The sequence below is a fragment of the Thamnophis sirtalis genome, unplaced genomic scaffold, assembly GCF_051295495.1.
Source record: "Thamnophis sirtalis isolate CommonGarterSnake01/CBP01778 unplaced genomic scaffold, rThaSir2_p1.2 scaffold_3, whole genome shotgun sequence".
Taxonomy (NCBI): domain Eukaryota; kingdom Metazoa; phylum Chordata; class Lepidosauria; order Squamata; family Natricidae; genus Thamnophis; species Thamnophis sirtalis.
Genome location: NW_028261383.1, coordinates 14,270,108 through 14,292,518, shown reverse-complemented (window position 1 = coordinate 14,292,518; position 22,411 = coordinate 14,270,108). Strand labels below are relative to the sequence as shown.

Here is a 22,411-nt window from a genome sequence, read left to right as displayed (position 1 = left end):
CTTTTGGAAGACTTTGATTGAATGACAAACTACCCTATCACATGACAGCCTCTTCCGTCGGCTAAGTCAAACATTTGGCTTCTTCAGAATCAATCAAAGTTAACGAAGCATTGCTACCTTGCTGTGACTGTTTACTGCAAATAACCCACAACCCAAACATGTTCTTTGTTCTTGAAATGTCTTCCTTCTTGTGAAGAATTGGTGGGCTCCCATCTGGGGCAGCGAAGGCAAGGCAGTGACAACGGTGGGAAAGGAGGTGACTATATGCCACCATGGTCCCTCTCTCCTTCCTCTTCCTCCTCCTGCTTTGGCTGCTGCCCACAGCATCCTACAGAGCCCTGAGGGCAAAATGCCCATTGAATCTAGTCCAAGATGGACACAAGGCTGTGAATTACTACAGACCTGGAAGCTACATCATAAGCGGCATCGTCTCTCCAAAAATTGGTTTCTTTGAGCCGTTTGCCTTCTCCAAGCCTTCTCAATTGAAACTTTATAGGTAATGTTGCACCTGTGGAATGGTTGCACCAAGAGTAACTGCTTTTGTGTAACTGTGCATGAAAATATTTGCTGGGACGAGGTGGGGGGAATAGAGCTGAGGGAATAGAGAATAGAATAGAGTGGAGGGAAATTCTCAGATTTACTTCATTTATTGAGGAAAGTGTATTCCATATTCACCCAACATCCAAATTTTAATTTTATTTATTTATAAAATTCATTGGCCACCATCTTACCTCAGATCAAAGGTGAGATTCACTTACCTTGCCTACTGGTTCGCAAAAGGGCGTGTGCGAGCAAAGCAAGCACGCCCCCTGTCTGCACATGCGCAATGCTCATGTATTACGTAGGGACGGGTGGGCGAAGCCTCCTGCAGCTGCTCCTACCAGTTCTCCTGAACCGGAGAGAACGGCCACAGATGTGTGGTAAACTATCACTTAACTGTGGTAAATTTGTGGTTCCTGCCTCTGATGTCTCATTATTTTAATGTTGTCTGTATTTTTTTTCTAATGTAGCAATTGGAGAGGCCTTGTTAATCCATATCTCAGTTGATACGTTAGCTAGAATTTCCCAGTGTTAGACAATTAGGCTAAAAATGAGTCTTCCCCTACAAAACTTCCCGTGGCCACTAATTTTATTAAGGGAATCTGATCTTTTCCTGAGGAAGCCTGAAAGCTAAATGCTGTTGCTTTAAGGAACTAATTCATTTGATTGATGTGCTGTCAAATCGGTCTTGACTCTTAACAACCACCTAGATTGATTTTCTCCAAAGATCCTATCCTTCAAGGTTGAGAAACATTGCTCTAGATTAGAGCACAGAAAAAAGCTGTGAATTTTACTAGGACTGGTGTGAATTTTATTAGGACTGAAATGACCATCTGATCATCTACCTATACCTATATTTTTGTGCAGTGAGTCACAAATGAGATTTTGGCATGTGCTGTCCTTCTGGTTTGCCATTCAGGAGATCAGTCAGAATTCTGAGTTCTCACCAAATATCACCCTGGGCTACAATCTCTACGAGAACTACTCTGATAAAAGAATCACTTCTGATGCTGTGATAGATCTTCTCGCTGGTGGGAAAAGCAGTATCCCCAACTTCAGCTGTGGGAAACCAAATCCTCTCCTTGCTGTTTTGGAACGGGCTGACTCTGAAATCTCCAACCAAATCGCCACTCTTCTGGGCATCTACAAAATCCCACAGGTAGAAATTGGAATACTGTCAGGCTTGTCCCAGCTTGGGCATTTAGGAAAGAAAGACCCTCGACTCCATTTATAGCGAAAGGTATAGCTTTTACTAAAGCCAAGTGGTTGCAGCATAAGCAAAGCTGGATCTGAATATTCCTGCTCAAAACCTGCCTTTCCCCCATTCCCTGGACCCTCACCCTTTGACCAGTTCATGAATGTCCAATAGTATTTGAATTCTGTGTCTTGGTAACTAAACTTTGAGATTTAGCACCTCTTTGGTATAGTTTCAATTCCATTCACATGTTCATTGTCCTTGGATGCTCTGGTCCGTTGCTGATTGGCACCTCTGATTCCTGTCATCCCTCCCTCCTTACAGTCCCTTCCTCCATCCCTCCTGCATTTTATGGCAGGATACCAGTGAAGCAAGGCACGCTGAAGTGTTTATGATGGCAGACCTGACAAATACTATTCAAAACACTATACAAGAGGACAGCAACCAATTGTGTAGGTTTTAATTTTGTGATTTCTCCAGGCTAGGGAAAAAAAGACTGGTGTATGCTCCCAGTAAGCTTAGAACTGTTTTTCAAAGAAATAAAAACGGAGGCCTTTTTGCCTTCCCCCAGTCTCCAGAAGCACTCTGCAGGCTTCAGCAGGGCTAGGGGAAGGGAAAAATGCCTCCATTTTTTTGCAAAAATGTCCCGTTTTCCACCCATTTTTTAAAAAAACGAGAGCACTTTCCCCTTCCCCCAGCCCTGCTGAAGTCTGCAGAGTGTTCCTGGGGGCCAGGGAGGACAAAAACTTTTTTTTTCTTACTGAGTAGTTTGAAGGCTTAGCTCCGTCAACGCTAGAGGCCACCCCCCCCATCAAAACTTTTCACCACAGTTTTGGTGGGCATGGTTTGGTGAGGGGGGGGGTCATGTGACTGAGTGTGCAAGAGTGACGTCAAGTTGGCCACACCCATTCAGTCACATGCCCCCCATCTAGCCACGCCCATCGGACCGGTAGTAAAAAAAATTGAAACCCATCCCTGGTCTAATGGGCAGAAAATGACTGTCCCAAGGCTCTCTTTTTCTCAAAACAATGTGATTTCCAAGCAGTTATCCACCCCTAATTGGAGGTAGAAAGACAGTTTGGTGTAGTGGTTTAAGACATCACACAGATTGGCACAAAATGGCACAAATCCAGTTAAGTGACTTTGGGCCATTCCTGGTCACTTGTTTCTAGGAAGAAGAAACTATTTCCAAAAATATGGCCAGGAGCCAGTGCTGACTCCCCTCTTCCATGTATCCAGGCCAAAAAGATGGTCTTTCTCATTGTGTTCTTTTGTCGTCGTTCATTTTATTTCCGTTCTATTTACATGCTTTTTCAATTTTCTTCCTTTTTATTATTGTAAGCCGTTGGAGTGACAAGATAGCAGTGTGGTGGCCTAGTGGTGAAGACGCTCGCCTCCCACTCAGAAGGTTGATAATTCAATCCTAGGCAGTGACAGATGTTTCTCTATCAGGATACAAAGAGAAAATACCTGCTGTGAACTCCCTATAGCCGTTAGGAAGGACAGACAGCCAGTAAATCCTCAGCTCCATCCAGTCGCCATGACTCTGTCCTGAATTAAGGGATTACAGGGTCATAAAAAGGGAGTACAGAGTGGAATCAAATAAATAAATAAATACACTATAATAGAAGTTACAGATTGAAATAAGAACAAATGGAGAGCAATGTTAAACAATAATCTTTTTTTAAATGAACTCATAAAATATGAATATTTTTCCCAATGTTTTTTTTTTCCTTTTGGGGTTTTTGTTTAGGTTAGTTATGGACTGGCTCCTTCTCTTCATAGTGACAAATCTCAATTCCCCTTTTTTTACCGCATGGTTCCGAAAGAAGAAACCCAGTACGAAGGGATTGTCCAACTGCTCCTGCATTTCGGATGGACATGGATTGGCTTGTTTGCTCCCGATAGTGCCAATGGAGAAAGGTTCACTAGGACATTGACCACCATGCTGATCCAGAATGATGTTTGTGTTGCCTTCTCAAGACGATATTCCCGCATGATTTCCTACACAAGGACATCCCACAGTGTACCAACCACCCTGTGGAAGCAGGTCAACGTATTTCTATGTTATGCAGACACAGACTTTGCTTTCGGTCCAATTATCCGTTTCCATCAAATCTTCAACAGCAACTTCGATTCAAAAGTGGGGAAAGTCTGGGTCACGACAGTTGTGTGGGACATCAAGTTGATCTTGGCTTATTCACCTTTTTTATTCCAGGACATCCAAGGTTCCTTCTCCTTAGACAGGTCAAGCACAAGGGCAACGTTAGACTCTCATGAGCCCCGTTCCTTCTTCCTGGAAACATTTTGGAAAGAAGCATTCTCCTGTTCCTACTCCAAGCTGGGTCTCTCGGTGAAAGGTTGGAGAAGATGCAAGGAGAATGGGAATGTGGAGACCTTACCTCCCAAGGAGCTGGAGAGAGTCCTGTCCCAAGACAGATACACCATTTACAACACTATCAAAATTGTGATACGGAGTTTACAGATTGCCCTTCTGTCCAGATCCAGGAGGAACCCAGGGTCAAGCGAAAATAGGTTGGACGCTTCCAGGTTGCAACCATGGCAGGTATTCTCCTCAACTTGTCTCCCTCCAAAGAAGCTCACTTTACAAAGGGTTCTTCTGACTTGCTTATCATTCCTAGAATGTGCGGGTAGCCCTCGGCTTACAACCATAATGGAACCTGCCAATTACACTTGTAATTCTGGTTGGTCGTAAAGCAGTTCACCCATGTGATTTTTCAACCAACCATTAAATGAATGTTGCTGTCTTAAAGTGAGCTCATTGTTCGCTATGGGACACTTTTGCCAAAAAATGGAAGAAAATGTTGGTTTTCCGCAAAAGCAGACATGGAAATTTAGCAGAGGGCTAAACATGTGGGCCAGTTGGCAAGCATCTGACATGGTCATGTGACCATGGGGAGGGGGGCATCTATGGCTCTTTGAATCCAGGACATAAGTACCCCCAGGGCAGTCCGTCATAACTTTCAATAGTTGCTGAGTGACTGATCTTAAATCGAGGGCTTCCTCTACATAATTTTTATGAAAAATGACGTTATTTCATTGTGACGATTTGACTGTGTTCACACAGCTGGCTAAATTCCAACAGCTAAAAACCAAACAACAGTAATTCCACAATATACTAAGCATGTAGCTTAGGGCAACAGCCCCCAACCAAGGGTGGGCTGTTGGGGGTTCGCACAGGTTCGGGCAAACTGCCCAGTTTGGTGAACCCCCAAATGCCACTCCTAGCTGGCTCTGCCCACCCCTCCCCTCCCCTCCCAGGAGTCTTCATGTGGCCCGTTCATCCTGCTAGGTAAGTGCAGGGCCTGAACGGAGGCTCAGAGAAGGGGGGAAATGGGGGAAGCCCTTTTCTGGTCTCTGGGGGGCCTCCGGAGCCTGGGGGAAACATTTTTCGCCCTCCCAGAGGCCCGAGGAAAGCCTCCAGAGCCTGGGAGGTTGAAAAACATCCACCCCTGCCGTGGTGCAGGAAGCCTACTAGGCCATGCCCACCCAGCAACAGGGCAGCGAACTCTTTGCTGCAATTTTTGAAGCCCACCCCTTCCCCCAACCTTTTGGGCACCAGGGACTAGTTCCTGTGGCACGCATACCATAGGTTCGCCATCCCGGGGCTAGACTAATGAAGCTTTTTTTCTACGGATTCCCAAGTCAGTCTGGTGAGATTCCTGTAAAACAGGTGATCAACAATAAGGAATCTGCTTTGGCCCATTCACAGAGTTGTTCCAGTTCCTTGCGTCTGACAGTTTCTTCTTATTGCTGTATGACGCCCAGAGTCAGTTCATGTAAATCTCTTAAATAAATTAGCAATAGACTTACAACATCATTTGACTCCAGAGGTGGGTTGCTACCGGTTCACACTGGTTCAGGTGAATCGATAGTGGTATGTTGGCCTTGGTCGCTCGAACCTGCAGCGATCCAGGCTGGCCATGCCCCTGAACCGATTCCCCGTTCGGCAATCCCGTTGCCGGCATGGGTTTAACTCATTTTTTCATGTTCTGGCGCATGTGCAAAGCACGCACAAAGCAAACCGGCAGCAACACCAGCAGCAACCCATCCCTGGTTGACTCTACTTGTCAGAAGCCGATTGTGAAGCTCGCAAATGGTGACCACATTGGTGATCATGAGACACTCTGATGGTTGTCAATGCAGCTGGTTGTGAAGTACAGTCAAAGATGCTGCAACACTCGTTAAGTGCAAGGACTACTTATAAAGGTTTTAGTTTTAATACTATTGAAACTACTAATGGTTGCTAAACAGGGCAACCATTAAGCGAGGTTTACCTCTAATTCAGCAAGCAAGTGCTGCATGAACCAGCCTTCTGGAGATCTGTGATCTCCAAAAAATCCCTCTCCCTTTGTTTTATAATAGGACATGAATCTCCTCTTGTCTTCTCCACCTTTCCAGCTTCACTATTTCTTAAGAGTGATCCAGTTTTCAAATGATTCCTCAAGCGGGCTCTACATGGACAAGGATGGCGAATTGACGGCCAATTTTGACATTATGAACTGGGTGCAGTTTCCCAATGGGACTCATGGCAGAGTGAAAATTGGGAGCATAGAGAAGGCAGCGGATGCCGGACTCAAGTTCACGATCCACCCTGAGGCTATTTTATGGCCCTTGCAGTTTAATAAGGTAGAGAGCAACAAAGAGGATTAGGGGACTGGAGGCTAAAACATAAGAAAAATGGTTGCAGGAACTGGGTATGTCTAGGCTGATGAAAAGAAGGACTAGGGGAGATGTTGTGGCCAAGCAGGAGCCGTTGGAGCTGCAAACAGACTCCGATAGCGAGGGACCCTATGAGTTGGTTCTGGAAGATGTGGAGGACCCTGGACAGGGTTCAGACTCCGAGCAGGGATCAGAGAGGCTGGTTGGCCACCCGGAGGCGCCTGAGGCATGGAGCAGCAGTGAAAGCCAAAGGGGAGTTGTCCGTGCCGTCAGGCCCTGGAGCAGTGGGGAGGAGCTAAGGGTCCCGGACGACAGGCAAAGACAGGCAGATAAGCGCCGACAGCAACTACGGAGATATAGAAGATAATTGGGGCTAGGTGGTTGTGATTAGGCTCCTCCCAAGAGAGTATATAAGAAGAGACTTTGGGAGGAGGCTTTTTGCAGGACTCAACTATTATACTAAAGCTGGAGAAGCTCTTGGGTGTATTTCTTATCTGTGGAATCCTGGGTTGCTGCCAAAGTCTTGTCGGTGTGTTAATTTACTGAGAATAAATTGTCTAGGAGTAATCTTGTGTCGGAGTGACTCACTGTACGGAGGGGGGTCAGAACAGGGAGACATGGTGGCAGGCTTTCAATATCTCAGGGCTGCCACAAAGAAGAGGGAGTCAAGCTATTCTCCAAAGCACCTGAGGGCAGGACAAGAAGCAATGGGTGGAAACTAATCAAGGAGAGAAACAACTTAGAACTAAGGAGAAATTTCCTAACAGTGAGAACAATTAATCAGTGAAAAGACTTGCCTTGTTGGTTAAGATGCTGCAATGGTAGTAAGCGTGAAAATGGTTGTAAGTCACTTTTTTCAATGCCATAGTTGTGGTGCAGTGGTTAGAAGGCAGTACTGCAGGCTACTTCTGCTGACTGCCAGCTGCCAGCAGTTCGGCAATTCGATTCTCACCGGCTGAAGGTTGACTCAGCCTTTCATCCTTCCAAGGTTGGTGAAATGAGGATTCAGATTGTTGGGGGCAATAAGCTGACTGTGTAAACTGCTTGTGAAGTTTCCAAGAGTTGGCCTAATTAATTTACAAGCCTCCAGACAAAGTTTAAAAAAAACATTCATTTATTAAGACTAACATCTTGGCACGGACTTCTGTGGAGCCAAAACTAAATCCCACTTAACATCATCTGAATTTTACCCCTGTGTCCCCTCCCCTCTGCCTGAAGTCATCAATCACATCCTCCAACTGGACGTTACAGCAGGGTTCTGGACATGCGCATTCACATCCCATTTACAGAAATATGCGACTTTTTACTCTGGCCAAAAGTATGCATGGCATTTTCCTCCCTTCTCAAGTTGATAGTAGTCATGGAAACGCATTAGACGTTGACATCGCTTAGAGAAGGCTGTAAAGTGGTGTACAAGTTTAATTGCTATTGCTATTGTAACTTGGAATGGTCAGTAAATAAATGGTTGTAAGTCAAGGACTACCTATGTCATACAGAAGGCTTTGCCATTGCCTTCTTCCAGAAGTCCAGGTGGTCCCCCCAAAAAAGTGCCTAACCCAGTTTAGCTTTGGAGATTATCCAAGGTTTCCATTGTTGTACCACCTATTGACGCCAATTGTGAGATAACAACCTCAGATCCTTCCAACCCAGTTATTGACTGGAAAGGCTAGGAGTCACAGTCTTGCATCTGGAAAACACCAGTTTTGAGAAGGCTGAAAGAAGCTAAGAGTTGCCAGCTAGAATTCCATTCCGTAGACCAAGATTTCATTTAATGTTTTCTTCTGGATGTCTCTTGTCTCTTTTATTAGATCACACCTTATTCCAGGTGCACCAAAAGCTGTAGGACTGGCTACGCCAAGGCAGCTCGAAAGGGGCAGCCTGTCTGCTGCTATGATTGTGCTCCCTGCCCAGGAGGGACCATTTCTACTCAGGAAGGTAGGTAGCTCTGATACACAGCTCCTTCCTTTGAGAGAAAGGACAAGAATGCCCTTAGATAGTCTCTAAATAAGTCTGTTACTCAGCCTTGGTAACAAAGGTGGTATTCAGCAGGTTCTGACCAGTTCTGGAGAACTGGTAGCGGAAGTTTTGAGTAGTTCAGAAAACCAGTAAATACTACCTCTGACTGGCCCCGCCCCCAGCTATTCTCTGCCTCCCAAGTCCCAGCTGATCTGGAGGAAATGGAGATTTTACAGTATCCTTCCCCTGGAGTGGGGTGGGAATGGAGATTTTACAGTATCCTTCCACTGGAGTGGGGAGGGAATGGAGATTTTACAGTATCCTTCCCCTGGAGTGGGGTGGGAATGGAGATTTTACAGTATCCTTCCCCTGGAGTGGGGAGGGAATGGAGATTTTACAGTATCCTTCCCCTGGAGTGGGGTGGGAATGGAGATTTTGCAGTTTCCTTCCCCCAGGAGTGGGGAGGGAAGGGGGATTTTGCAGTATCCTTCCCCCAGGAGTGGGGAGGGAATGGGGATTTTGCAGTATCCTTCTCCTGCCACCAAGCCATGCCCACAGAATTGGTGTAAAAAAAATTGAATCCCACCACTGCTTGGTAACCTTTATCATGCATGGATTTTAGCTCCCAGAATTCCTCAGCATACTGGCTAGAGAATTCTGGAAGTTGATGTCCACACATCTTCAAATTGCCAAGATTGAGAAACACTGTTGGAGAAACTTCTCATTTTTTTCCAAACGTTGAGTTTTTTCAGGATAGTATCAGATTTTTGGATTTATAGTTCTCCTTATAGTGAAGGAAAAAAGCACATCATTTTCAGAAGTTTAATTCCACCCAGATGGTACTGACACTCTGCCATGCTGTACTCCAGCTGCTACTTGGAGTGTTTCCCCCTCAAAATACAACTAAATCATTCATAGCATCAATTGACAGGTTAAAAGTGAAGATAAATAACAATGAGAGATTCCTTATCAAAGTTGGTGACTTTAGTCTGTATACTTATAAGTATTTTGAATACAGTGGTACCTCAGTACTTGATTGCTTCAAAACTCCTCAAATTTGGTTCTAAATGCATTTTGATGCAAAAATATTATCTTGGTACTCATTTGTTTGGTACTCATAACATTGTGATGGGAAAAGTGGGACAACCACAGAGAACAGGCAGGAAGTTGGCCATGCTGGGAAGGTCTCTGCAAAAGGGGGATGGCCACAGAAGGTGGACAGGAAGTTGGCCATGCTGGGAAGGTCACTGACATAGGAAAATGGAGAGACAGATAGTCCTTCCTAGCTGAAACAAAGGGCCATGTGGTTAACTCACTTAGTTTGTTTGGTACCTGTTGTTCTGAGTACTCATCATGGCTTCCTGAACCAATTAACGATGAGTACCAAAATATTCCTAAAATAGTTTGCAGCTCCCTATTTCCAGAATGTTTCTTCAAGTTTCCATTCTGACCTGGTGATCTTCTATCAAAGGAACAATGGGGACCAATCCTGGTTAGCTTTTCTGAGCTGAACTAAAGTTACCTAGATGCTGTGACAATTAAAGCAAATGTTGTTGCAGATCTTACTGGGCTACCGTGCAACACTGAAATTGATCTATTTTTTCCTCTTTAGATGCAGATCTTTGCATCCTGTGTGGGGACTATCAGCATCCAAACAAGGCTCAAGATCACTGTGTACCCAAGATTATATCTTTTCTCTCTTACGATGAAAATTTAGGAATTATCCTTGCTTCCTTTGCATTGTTCTTGTCCTTATCCACAGGGTTAGTGTTGTTAATTTTTATTAAATTCCTAGAAACTCCCATTGTCAAAGCCAACAATCGGGACCTCTCTTATGTCCTCCTTGTCTCTCTTCTGCTTTCCTTCTTGTCCTCCTTCCTCTTCATTGGCAAACCGAGCAAAGCCACCTGTCTCCTCCGACAAACAGCCTTCAGCATCATCTTCTCAATTGCTGTCTCTTCTGTCTTGGCCAAAACAATCATGGTGGTGCTGGCTTTCCTGGCCACAAAGCCAGGGAACCAGGTAAGAAGATGGCTGGGGAAGACTTTGAGCAACACCATTGTCTTTTCTTGCTCCATTGTCCAAGTTGTTCTCTGTGCAATTTGGCTGGGCTCTTCGCCCCCCTTTCCTGACTCTGATATGAACTCTCAACCTGGAGAAATCATCCTGCAATGTAACGAAGGCTCTCTTGTCATGTTTTATGGTGCTCTTGGCTACATGAGCTTCCTTGCTGCCATCTGCTTTTTGGTGGCTTTCCTAGCTAGGAAGCTGCCTGGGACTTTCAATGAAGCCAAGTTGATCACCTTCAGCATGCTGGTCTTCTGCAGTGTTTGGGTTTCCTTCATACCCACCTACTTAAGCACCAAAGGGAAATACATGGTGGCCGTGCAGATCTTTTCTATCTTGGCCTCCAGTGCTGGGTTGCTGGCCTGCATTTTTCTTCCTAAATGCTACATTATTGTACTGAGGCCTGCTTTAAATACAAAAGAACAACTTATGATAAAAACGAGCCATGCAGTGTAATCCTTAGTAGCAGGCATATGTCAGAATCTGGTCTAACAATGCAATTTCTCTTTAAGTAGAAAGCACTTTAATAGAAGCAACCTAGAATGAAGGAGAAATTTCCTGACAGTTGGAACAATTAATCAGTGGAAGGCAGTGGTGGGATTCAGCCAGTTCGCACCTATTCGGGAGAACGGATTGTTAACTTTCTAAGCAGTTTGGAGAACCGGTTGTTGGAAAAAATCTCCTTTTGTTTTTTCCCACTTTACAGGGCTAATCCCTGTAGGAAGGCGGGAAGGAAACAGTCTGGTGTTGTTTCTAGCCTAATCTTTATTGCCCTGCTTATAGAAACTGCCTCTCCGGTTAACCCTTGTTACATTGTAATAGCTCGACCTGAGTGATGTTAAGTTGGCCATGCCCACCCAATCACATGACCATCTACCCAGATGGCCATTAGGGCAGAGAACCGGTTATTAAATTATTTTAATCCCACCACTGGTGGAAGGCCTTGCCTCCAGAAGTTGTGAATGCTCCAACACTGGATGTTTTTAAGAAGAGATTGGACAGCCATTTGCCTGAAGTGGTGTAGAGATCCATGCATGAGCAGAGGGTTGGACTAGAAGCTCTCCAAGGTCCCTTCCAATTCTGCTTTTCTGTTATAAGTTCCAGCAAAGAGACTTCCTTGAGTAGTAAAGAGAGGCCATGGGGAAGTATTGATTTTGATCCTGTAGAAAGGTACCACCCACCCATCTCCTAGAATAATGAAATATTTTAGGAAATATTAAAAAGACAGAATATTATATTTCCCTGGTTGAGAAATTGAGAAACATGCTCTTGGAGACAGAAACTCAGAGCCTCAACTCCCTGCAGCCCCCCCATCCAAGCAGATACTGAGCTGGGGCAGCTTTAGAAATGCAGATTTGGCAATCCATTACTGCCTACAGCAAGGTCTGGCTCTGAACAAAGGCAGGGCAAAGCCACTTAGCCACAACAGGAATTGCCTTTCATTGCATCACCCAGCAAGCTTCAATCAAGCCTGGGATAGCCTACAAAGTTAACTGTGATCCTACAGCAACCAATAGAATACTTGTTTTTGCCACAGGAACAGGAAGCTCACGGGCAAGGCCCAAGAGAAGGTGTAAATAACCCTCACTCTCCACTCCATGTGGTCAGCTGCCCAGGACCTCAAACCCATGTGGTCCTGTTCACCAATAAACCATCTTTCCAATCACCCTCCATATTTCCAGTGTCTTTCTCCCTACTTGGAACTGAACCAGATGGATATTTCTTCCTACAATCCATAGAGTGCTAAAATTATTAAGGATCATGTTAGCAGAAGAACCACTAAGCTTTTTAATACATGACATTTGCTAAATGATAAGGTACTTGTAATTTGTCTCACATGTAATCTAAATAACTAACTTATCTTTCCCTCTCTATTTCCCCTTCCTCCCCACCTCCTCTTGTTTGTTCCAATTTAAATCCTCTTATTTGTCTGGCCAGTCTATGCATCTGATGAAGTGAGCTGCAGCTCACAAAAGCTTATGCCTTTGAATAAAATGTGATATTTGGAAAACGTCTACCAAATTCCTGATTTTTAGCCAGAATTGTCTTCCAATTTCCAGCAAAATCACATCCATAGGGAACCATTGGGTCTGCTTAACAACCATGGCAATAAAAATTGTAAAATCAGGTTGGTCATGTGACTGACCTACTTTATGATCCTCATGAGTTACGACCAGAAGCAATAGCACATAGACTTATATACTGCTTCACAGTGCTTACAGCCCTCTCTAAGCGGTTTACAGAGTCAGCACATTACCCCCAACAATCTGGGTCCTCATTTGACTGACCTTGGAAGGATGGAAGGCTGAGTCAACCTTGAGCCCATGAGAATCGAACTGCCGAACTGCCGGCAATTGGCAGTCAGCATAATTAACTTGCAATACTGCATTCTAACCATTGCACTCATACAGTACCTGTAAACACTGATTCCAACAAAAACCTTGCAAATCATCGTCCCATGTATGTAGGATGCTGCAAATGGATGTAAATGTGGACTAGTTGTCAAGTGCCCTTGTGCTGCCCCAGCAGTATATAGCTAGTGTAGGAATTAAGAACTGTCTCCTTTAAGAAACTACCTCATGGGAAATGCAGGCAGAGACTGCCTTATGGGAAATGTAGTTCCATGACATGTGATAACATCTCTGTTTATGATTGGCCACTGGGGCATCTTGCCCACATGCAAAGTTTATAGCCGGGCAGTTCAATTGCTTTTGTGAACCGGAATAGTAGCATTCTACATCTCCACTCAGCATGGGGATAAAATCATCATCTTTTTACACTACGTGATGGGACAGATCATGGAAAGTCAGAAGAATCTTAACACTGAACTGTAAGTTTTGCTATTAAGGATACCTGATAATAAACGTGGTCTGAAAGAGATTCCTAAGCGTGGAGTTAACTGGCTGCCCGAGCAGAACCTCACAGCCCTAATTGCAAACTTGTGGTCTTGGGGACGGACGGACATGTTGAATCTGGGTTGCAGAGCCCTGGTGGTGCAGTGGTTAGAATGCAGTATTGCAGGCTGACTCTGTTCACAGTCTGGAATTTGATCCTGATGGGCTCAAGGCTGACTCAGCCTTCCATCTTCCGAGGTCAGTAACATGAGGACCCAGTTTGATGGGGGCAAGAGGCTGACATTATAAATTGTTGTAAAGAAAACACTACGGAGCGGTATATGAGACTATTGCTATTGCTATGTATACAGCCCTGGTGTTGGGCCCAAACAACCAGAATGACTCCAAGGTCCCACAGGTGTTTTCTCAGGAGGCAACCCGACTTTCTGGTTTTTTGTTTGGTGATGCTTTGCTTTTCATCCAAGAAACTTCTTCAGCTCTGGCTGGATGGGAATGGAAGGGTTTATACTTCTTGCAGACAGCTGGTCATTTGCATTTTTTTAGAGAGTCATTAAGGCCATCTGGAGGTTTATCTGTGTCATCAGGGTCACCTGAGTATTGCAAATGGGTTTGGAGCCTTCTTGGAACTGTTGAAAGGATTGTGTTGTAGACTGGACATAGATGATGTGTCTCTCCACACTTTGGGTCAGGGAGGGAGCTTTGGAATGTCAGACCAGACATCAACAACTTACTATCTCGTGGGAACCAAGGTCATCCTACCAGCTGCTGGCCAGAGGCTGGAAGAGGTTACCAAGGAGATTCCAGAATACCTAATTGGATAACATGACCTGTGACAAGGAGGGAGGGAGCTGTCTATTCTTTAATTATACTGAAAGCGTGGGGAAATAGCCAGAGCTGGTTTTGCATTTCAAACGTGCTGAAATTATGTACTCAATAAAGGAATTTTTGAGAAGGCAGAAAGCCTATGAGTTGCTGGATTGGTTGCGTTCATTACTTGGAGCCTTGGCAAACTAGTTATAAAAGATGGTGCTTGAAAAATCTGAATTGATATGAGACCTGAATTGATATTGGTCTGTGATAACTCTCAGTTCTATTCTTCTTTATGCCACTTAATGAACATGACTCATTTGTTTCATACGACAACTCATTCTTTTTATTATGGAAAACTAGCATGTATAAGAAGCATTGTGTACATTTTAGAAATGTAAAATGCGCACAGACATAAACACACCAATTACATCCCAAGAACAATTACTTACATCTGATCTAAGCACAAATGGGTGGGATGAAGATGGTGAGATGCTGATTGATAATATGATCAATTATTAAATATGAATGGCAGATTTTAGATAACACTCTTGAAGAAATCTTGTGTAAGGATCACTTTTCTATTTTATTTTTATCATTAAATGCTCCTTCGTATTCAGATCAGGCCTTAGTACAATAATGTAACACTTGGGAAAGAAGATGCAGCCCAGTAGCCCAGCACTGGAAGCCAAGATAGAGAAGACCTGCACGGCCACCATGTATTTCCCCTTGGTGCTCAGGTAGGTAGGCACGAAGGACACCCAAACACTGCAGAAGACCAGCATGCTGAAGGTGATCAACTTGGCTTCATTGAAGGATCCTGGCAACTTCCTGGCCAGGAAAGCCACCACAAAGCAAATGGCAGCCAGGAAGCCCATGTAGCCGAGAGCACCATAGAACATGGTCAGAGATCCTTCATTGCACAGCAGGAGGATTTGTCCTGGCTGAGAGTTCTTATCAGAGTCCGGAAATGGGGGGTATAGCCCTAACCAAGAGGAGCACAGAACAATTTGGACACTAGAACAGAGAAGAATGAGACTGTTGGTGAAGCTCTTTCCCAGCCATCTCCTTACCCGATTCCCTGGCTTTGTTGCCAGGAAGGCCATCACCACTGTGATTGTTTTGGCCAAGACAGAAGAGACAGCTGTTGAGAAGATGATGCTGAAGGCTGTTTGTCGGAGGAGGCAGGTGGCTTTGCTTGGCTGGCCAATGAAGAGGAAGCAGGACAAGAAGGACAGCAGGAGGGAGACAAGGAGGACATAAGAGAGGTCCCGGTTGTTGGCTTTGATGATGGGGGTTTCTAGGAATTTAATGAAGATTCCCAACACAAAGCCTGTCATTAAGGATAAGAGGAGGGAAAAAGAAGCTAAGATGATCCCCAAATGTCCTTGATAACTCAGAAAATTTATAACTTTAGGGATACATTGATCTCGGTCTTCATTCGGGTACTCATCTTCTGGACATTTGGTGCATTCCTCTGCATCTGAAAAGAGGAAAAACAATATCTTACAACTTATTCTTTTAAATTCACTCATGATGGAGGGTGAAGATTCATTCTCCAAGCTTGTGGGTTGGTTTCTGAACGTTTCATTACCTGGCTAGTAACATCTTCAGTGGAGTTTAAGGGAACCTAATCATTCATGAAAGGGACGCAGTGGCTCAGTGGCTAAGATGCTGAGCTTGTCGATCAGAAGATCGGCAGTTCAGCAGTTGAAATCCCTAGAACTGCATAACAGAGTGAGCTCCCAGCTTCTGCCAACCTAGCAGTTTGAAAGCATGTAAAAATGCAAGTAGAAAAATCTTTGGTGCTGAGATAACAGCGTTCCATGCACCTTCAGCATTTAGTCATGCCGGCCACATGACCATGGAAACGTCTTTGGACAGCGCTGGCTCTTCGGCTTTGAAACGGAGATGAGTACCCCCCCCCCCCCAGAGCCAGGAATGACTAGCACATATATGCGAGGGGAACCTTTACCTTTAATCACTCATGATTGTTTTGGGTAAAGATGATTTTCAAGAGCCAGAAAATGCATAACTGATATCCTGCATGTTTCTGGGTAAGGAGAACTGTGGGAGTCAGTAGTATGGATGAAAATTGGAAAACTTTGAATCTCACAGTTACTTTTTCTCATTGTTTGCCGTGTTTGCATTAAGGTGATATTTTTCCTATTTATTCCAACACTGTAGACAAGTAACCTCAAACTTGCTACCCTTAGGTTTTTCCCATGCATTTTTATTTTTATGGTTGCTTTTACAATTTTTTTTTTATTCTGGTCATTAATCAAATCATATTTTTAAATGTATCCATTCTTCTGAATGGGCATTTTATTTTGCCAGAAATTGGCAAAAAATGATGCAAAATGTGATCATGGGGCCAGAGGATCCTTCAGCTGATTATAAATGTGAGTCTGTTGCAGAGGTGGGTTCCTACCAGTTTGCACCTATTCGGTAGAACCGGTTCGTCAAATCTACCGAACTGGTTAGAAGAGGTTCCACCAATGGACCCGGAAAGCAGGCCACACCTACAGAAGAGGTTCCAAAAATTTTTGAAACCCACCACTGTCACACACACACACACACAGAGAGAGAGAGAGAGAGAGAGAGAGAGAGAGAGACTAACATAGAGAGAGAGAGAAAGAGAAAGAAAGGAAGAAATAAATAAATAAATAAATAAAGAAAAAGAGTGAGATGAAAGAAAAAAAGAAAAAAGGGACAGAGAGAAAAGGAAGGGGAGAGAGAGAGAGAGAGAGAGAGAGAGAGAGAGAGAGAGAGGGAGAGAAAGAAAGAAAGAAAGAAAGAAAACACATGGCCAGCAAGCCACTCCCACCAGGTCACATGGCCGGCAAGCCACTCCCACAAAGGAGGCCACACCCACAGAGTAGGTTCCAAAAATTTTTGAAACCCACCCCTGGTCTGTTGCCAAGTGCCTAAAATGCAGTCGTGTGACTGATGGGCAACACAATGTTTTATTATGGCTGAAGTGCTTTACAGGCCATAAAACACCATTTCCAAGATTGTAAGAACAGTCATTAAGGAAGGTCTTCCAGTACTTTCTCACTGAAAACTGTCTGTTTTTCCCTAAAGTCTCCTTCTTACCTTCTTGAGTAGACATAGTCCCTTCTGCACAAGGAACACAATCGTAGCAACAAATAGGTTCGCTTTCACGGGCCACTTTGATGGATCCAGGCCGGCAATTTTCCACACACTGGGATGGAGGGAAAGTCTACACAGAGAAAGAGAAAAGATCAAGGAAATGGAACCAGGACTCAATTCTCTATAGGACTTAGACTTAACACTTAGAATAACTTTATTGTCACTTTAGATATACACTCATCGTCATACATTACAATGACATTTAATTGCATACAGCTCCCAAAGGGTCACCACTTCCAATGTACACTGAATAAACATCACCTTCTTTTAATGACCCCATAATCCCTTGCGGGGTGAGTCCAGGCAACTAAATGAAGCTGAGCATTTACTGGCCGGATACCCTTCCTGTCGCCAATGCGGAGTTTTTGTTGTTTTTCAGCAGATATATTCTCATTGTTCCCAGAGAGAGAAATATCTGCCTCTACCTAGGATTGAACTCACCGCCTCCTGATTATGAGGCGAGGGCTCCACCTCTAGGCCACTACGCCATGACAAAATAAATAAATGAATATGCATATACCCACATATATTATATGACACAGAAAAACAACATGAGTCTAGTTTGCATGTTTACATGTACATGGCGAGAAAAATGAATCCTGCAAGTTTACCAGAAAAATAGCCTAGGGCAGGGGTCTCCAACCTTGGCAACTTTACGACTTGTGGACTTCAACTCCCAGAATTCCTTAGCCAGCGCATGCTTTCTTTCTTTCTTTCTCTTCCATTTGTCTCTCTGTCCCTTTTTCCTTTTTTTTCATCTCTCACTTTTTCTTTTTTTCTTTATTTCTTTCTTCCTTTCTCTTTCTCTCTCTGTGAGTCTGTGTGTGTGTGTGTGTGTGTTTCAAAAAATTTTGAAACCTCTTCTGTAGGTGTGGCCTGCTTTCCGGGTCCATTGGTGGAACCTCTTCTAACCGGTTAGATTTGACGAACCAGTTCTACCGAACTGGTGTGAACTGGTAGGAACCCACCTCTGATTTGAATGTACTAGCCACTCAGCTCCAATGGACTCTTACAGTATTCTGACAGTATCCAAGGGCAGCTTAAAGTGTGTATATAACCTGTTAGGCTTTGCCACTCCACCTATTTCTTTGAAAGGATGTCAGATAAATGTTTATGGGGATTCTCAGTCATCCAGGTCATAATTGTCCCAAAGGTGACAATTATGTTGTTTTTCTCAAGAGGCAACTGGACTTCTTTATTTTTCTTAGAGAACTGACATGGACCGGAAGAGAAGCAAGGAACGTAGGATCACTAAATGGGGATTATGTGGACAACACTAATTCAGTAATAGGGAGGGGGAAGTATCTCATGTGGCATTATTTCCTCTTGTTGGACCTGAGAAGCAGAGCTAAGAAAAATGCCCTCTATCTTATTGAAAAGAATCCACTTATTTGACCCTGACTAATATTGACAACCCCTTCATAGATCACTGCCTTGTCGTGGCAAAGGGGCTTATGTAGCTCAATGAAGCTATGAGCTATTCCATGCAGGGCAACCCAAGACGGACAGGTCAAAGCAGAGAGCTCTGACAAAACGTGGTCCATTGGAGAAGGAAGTGGCTACCCACTCCAGTATATTTGTCATGAAAACCCTATGGATGGTACCAAAAGGCAAAAAGATATGACCCTGGAAGATGAGCCCCTCAGGTGTGAAGGTGTCCAGGATGACAGAGAATGAAGTGGCTGGATGGAGTCACTGAATGGAGTCCAGGGGATGGTAGAGGGCAGGAAGGCCTGGAAGAACCTTGTCCATGGAGTCATGATTGATCAGACATGACTTCACGACTAACAACAGCAAATATTGAAAACAATTGCTTGGAAGATCTACTGATATTCTTCAAAAACCAGCAGACAGTGAAATGAAGCAATTAAATGTCCCTACCTTGTTAAGCCAATTCAAATCCTCAATACCATCCTGGTTAATAACAAATTTGAAGTTTTCAGCTCCTTGGCTTTCCAGCGTTGCAAAGTTCACCCTGGTCATTGACTCGTTGGAGAGGACGACCCAATTTATGATGTCAAAGTCGGCTGTTACGACTCCCATCTCATCCAAACGTACCCCTTTCATGGAAGAATTGTGGAACCCGGAGCTCTGAAGGAGAGGGTGAAGCTAGAGTGGAAGAGAAAACTGCAGCCTGTAGAAAACACGAAGTAACATTTCTTATCTCAGCCGCCCATTTCGTAAATGCATTTTTTACAGTCCAGGGATTATTCTAGACCTCTGCTAGACATATTGATCTATTTAATGTGACTCTTCAAAGTCACAACAGCACTGAAAAAAAGTGACTTATGATTGTTTTTCACACTTACAACAATTGCAGCATCCCTCACGGTCACGTGCTCAAAATCCAGATGATTGGCAATTGCTTCATATTTATGACGGTTGCAGGGTCCCATGGTCATGCAACCTTCTGACCAGCAAAGTCAATGGGGGAGCCAGATTTGCTTAGCAACCATGTTGCTAATTTAACAAATGCAATGATTTACTTAACAACGGTGGCAAGAAAAGTTGTAAACGGGGACAAACTAACTTTGCAAATTTTTCATTTAGCAACATAGATGTTGTGCTCAGTTTCATTAAACTAGGAAGGAATCGGAGAATGGATTCCCAGGCACAGGAGGGAAAATACCTGCCATGGTTCCAACGTTGGAGCACCTCTTCTCCTCCCGTGCTTCGCTTCCATCCTTTTGGATCTGGACGAACAGGCAGCATCTAAAGAACGGGCAACAGCCCAGATGGTATTGTGAATGTAGAACCTGTCTAGAGATAAGATCGCTTCGATCTCCTCTTCGGGCAGAGTGTCCAGTCGCTCTTTCTCCATGCATCTCCTCCATTCTTTCACAGACGGAGCCCGTCTTGCATCATTGCAATCAAACGACCGACTCGCAAATTGCTCAATAGCAGAATAAGGGACCTGAAAGTCAAATTTCATCCTGTCGTGCGACTGGATGAGGAAAGAGAAGAGCCCGTGGAAGTACTGGAAGGAGAGTTGGTTATTGTTCAGGGGCAATGAGACATCCCACAAGGCTGTGATGATCATGACTTTGCCTACCACGGGCTGGGTCAAGCTCTCAGCTGTCTTGTGAATCAGATACAATCCTTGGAGGAAGGAGCTCATCTCAGCACAGTAAACAAAGACATTGACTTGTCGCCATCTCTGGAACAGAGCGGCCTTGATGATCATAGAGCTGGCTTCCTCAGAAAAGCTTTGCGCTATAACAATACAAATGCCATTCTTGAGAAGCATTGGGCTCAAAGTCTTCATGGCTCTCTCACCGGTGTCGGTATCTGGGGCAAGGAGCCCCACCAAAGTCCACCCGAGGTGCAGTAGCAGTTTGACAATCCCTGGATAGTGAGCGCCTTCTTTTGGGACCATGTGGTAGAAAAAGGGGAAGAGTGTTTTATCACTGAAAACTTGTGAAACAAAAGTATAACTGATCTGAAACAGAAAGGAAGAAGTTTCAGCAAGTGGAATGCCAATAGGATAGGATAGGATGGGATGGGATGGGATGGGATGGGATGGGATGGGATGGGATGGGATGGGATGGAATAGTGGAGTGGAGTGGAGTGGAATGGAATGGAATGGAATGGAATCAATATAATGGAACAGAATGGAATGGAACTGAATGGAATGGAACAGAATGGAATGGAACAGAATGGAATGGAACAGAATGGAATACAGGAATGGAACAGAACAGAACGGAACAGAAGAGAACAGAATAGAATACAGGAATGGAACAGAACGGATCGGAATAAAATATAATTCTTTATTGGCAAAGTGTGATTGAACACACAAGGAATTTATCTCTGGTGCATAAATTCTCAAAAGTGCACACATCAAACAACAAAGTGCTAGGCCGTAGATCATAAATCAGTTACAATCCTTAATCATAAGATACAACTAGGGAGCCTTTCACTGAGGTGGTGCCATCCTTAATAGAAAATGAAAATAATAATAAATGGTCAGCTCTATCAAAGAGGATCCTTTGGAGAAGCTCATGGATATTCTGGTGAATGTTCATTTTGCAAGGAGCCAACATAGGCTTCTGATCTAGACTGGGAAGTTAATGCATCAATATCCATTTTGACCATGTCAAAGCCCTATCACAATGGAAAGAAAGGAGAAAGAAGTCCAAAGAGATCAGAGTCCCAGAAAGCCCTACCTGTGGGATTTTGTAGGTGCCCAGCATGGTTGAAATCTGGATGGAGATGTCAGAGTTGGCCCCTTCAAGGAGAGCCAGGAGGTTTCTTGATTTACCACATCTATAATTTGGAACATTGGTCCGGCCAGTCGAAAGTTGGTCCAATAAAGCATCAGATGTTATGATCTTGTTGAAATAGTTTTCATGGATGTTGTAGCCCAGGGTGATGTTAGGTAAAACCTTGGGATCCCGGTTGATCTCCTGAATGGCAAAGTAGAAGGAGAGGATGTTCCAATGTTCTGTAGGTCCTTTCCTGCAGATGTATGTGAATCACATGACTTCAGTAACAACCGTAATTTCCCAAAGCTCCCCTGCCTCTTCTTCTGCCAATGATATTGGATCACTGCTATCATGTCTCCCCTAGTCCTTCTTTTCATTAAACTAGACATACCCAGTTCCTGCACCTGCCCTCATCATCTTGGTTGCTCTTCTCTGCACTCTTTCTAGAGTCTCCACATCTTTTTTACATTGTGGCGACCATAACTGAATGCAATACTCCAAGTGTGGCCTTACCAAGGCATTATAAAGTGGTATTCACACTTAAGTAATGAGATTTATGTTTTGAGATCTGCTGGAAGGTCCTTTACAAGAGTGAGCAGACATTTTTGCAGTAGTGCTAGAGAAATTGAGGAACTGATATTTCAAGCAATCAGACAGATTATCTTAAAACAAATGTTTAAGTGTGAGAGAGAGATTCCAGAACTCTTATTTTGGAACCTTACTTTAAAAATTCAAAAGCAGTTTGAGAGCTTTAGAAATCAGCTAAGTGGAATTAGCCACAGGGCGACTTACAGGAAGAATTTAACCGAGGGAGTTGTGCGGAAACTGTGCTGTAGGAACCAAGCTTTGGTTGCGGAGATCAGCCCACCGATGAGATAGTCTCCTGGCCTGTAGTGATTCGATATCTCTACTTCATCTCTCCCCAGAGTTAAGGGACATTTGGCTGGAAGCAT

The 22,411-nt window shown here is 44.1% G+C and overlaps 2 protein-coding genes across 2 annotated transcripts; one reads left to right on the top strand and one right to left on the bottom strand.

The window, feature by feature from the left end:
* Nucleotides 1–1,417: 1,417 nt before the first annotated feature.
* On the top strand, nt 1,418–11,005 carry LOC148047242 (vomeronasal type-2 receptor 26-like). Its single transcript, XM_087708000.1, has 5 exons — nt 1,418–1,699; nt 3,489–4,301; nt 6,158–6,385; nt 8,227–8,353; nt 9,987–11,005. The coding sequence occupies exons 1-5, from the start codon at nt 1,418–1,420 to the stop codon at nt 10,895–10,897; spliced, it is 2,361 nt and encodes a 786-aa protein (XP_087564126.1). The 3' UTR covers nt 10,898–11,005.
* A 3,679-nt stretch (nt 11,006–14,684) lies between these two features.
* LOC106538157 (vomeronasal type-2 receptor 26) lies at nt 14,685–22,411 on the bottom strand. The gene is made up of 4 exons (XM_087707999.1): nt 22,251–22,411; nt 21,420–21,711; nt 17,200–17,326; nt 14,685–15,586 (listed from the first exon to the last, which is right to left on the bottom strand). The coding sequence occupies exons 1-4, from the start codon at nt 22,409–22,411 to the stop codon at nt 14,685–14,687; spliced, it is 1,482 nt and encodes a 493-aa protein (XP_087564125.1).

Coding starts and splice junctions, on each gene's coding strand:
- LOC148047242 (XM_087708000.1), top strand. CDS start 1,418: ATGAGATTTTGGCATGTGCTGTCCTTCTGGTTTGCCATTCAGGAGATC. Junction 1,700..3,488: donor GCATCTACAAAATCCCACAG/GTAGAAATTGGA, acceptor GTTTTTGTTTAG/GTTAGTTATGGACTGGCTCC. Junction 4,302..6,157: donor CCAGGTTGCAACCATGGCAG/GTATTCTCCTCA, acceptor CCACCTTTCCAG/CTTCACTATTTCTTAAGAGT.
- LOC106538157 (XM_087707999.1), bottom strand. CDS start 22,411: ATGCTTCCAGCCAAATGTCCCTTAACTCTGGGGAGAGATGAAGTAGAG. Junction 21,712..22,250: donor CCCTCGGTTAAATTCTTCCT/GTAAGTCGCCCT, acceptor ATACATCTGCAG/GAAAGGACCTACAGAACATT. Junction 15,587..17,199: donor GACTATGTCTACTCAAGAAG/GTAAGAAGGAGA, acceptor TCCTCTTTTCAG/ATGCAGAGGAATGCACCAAA.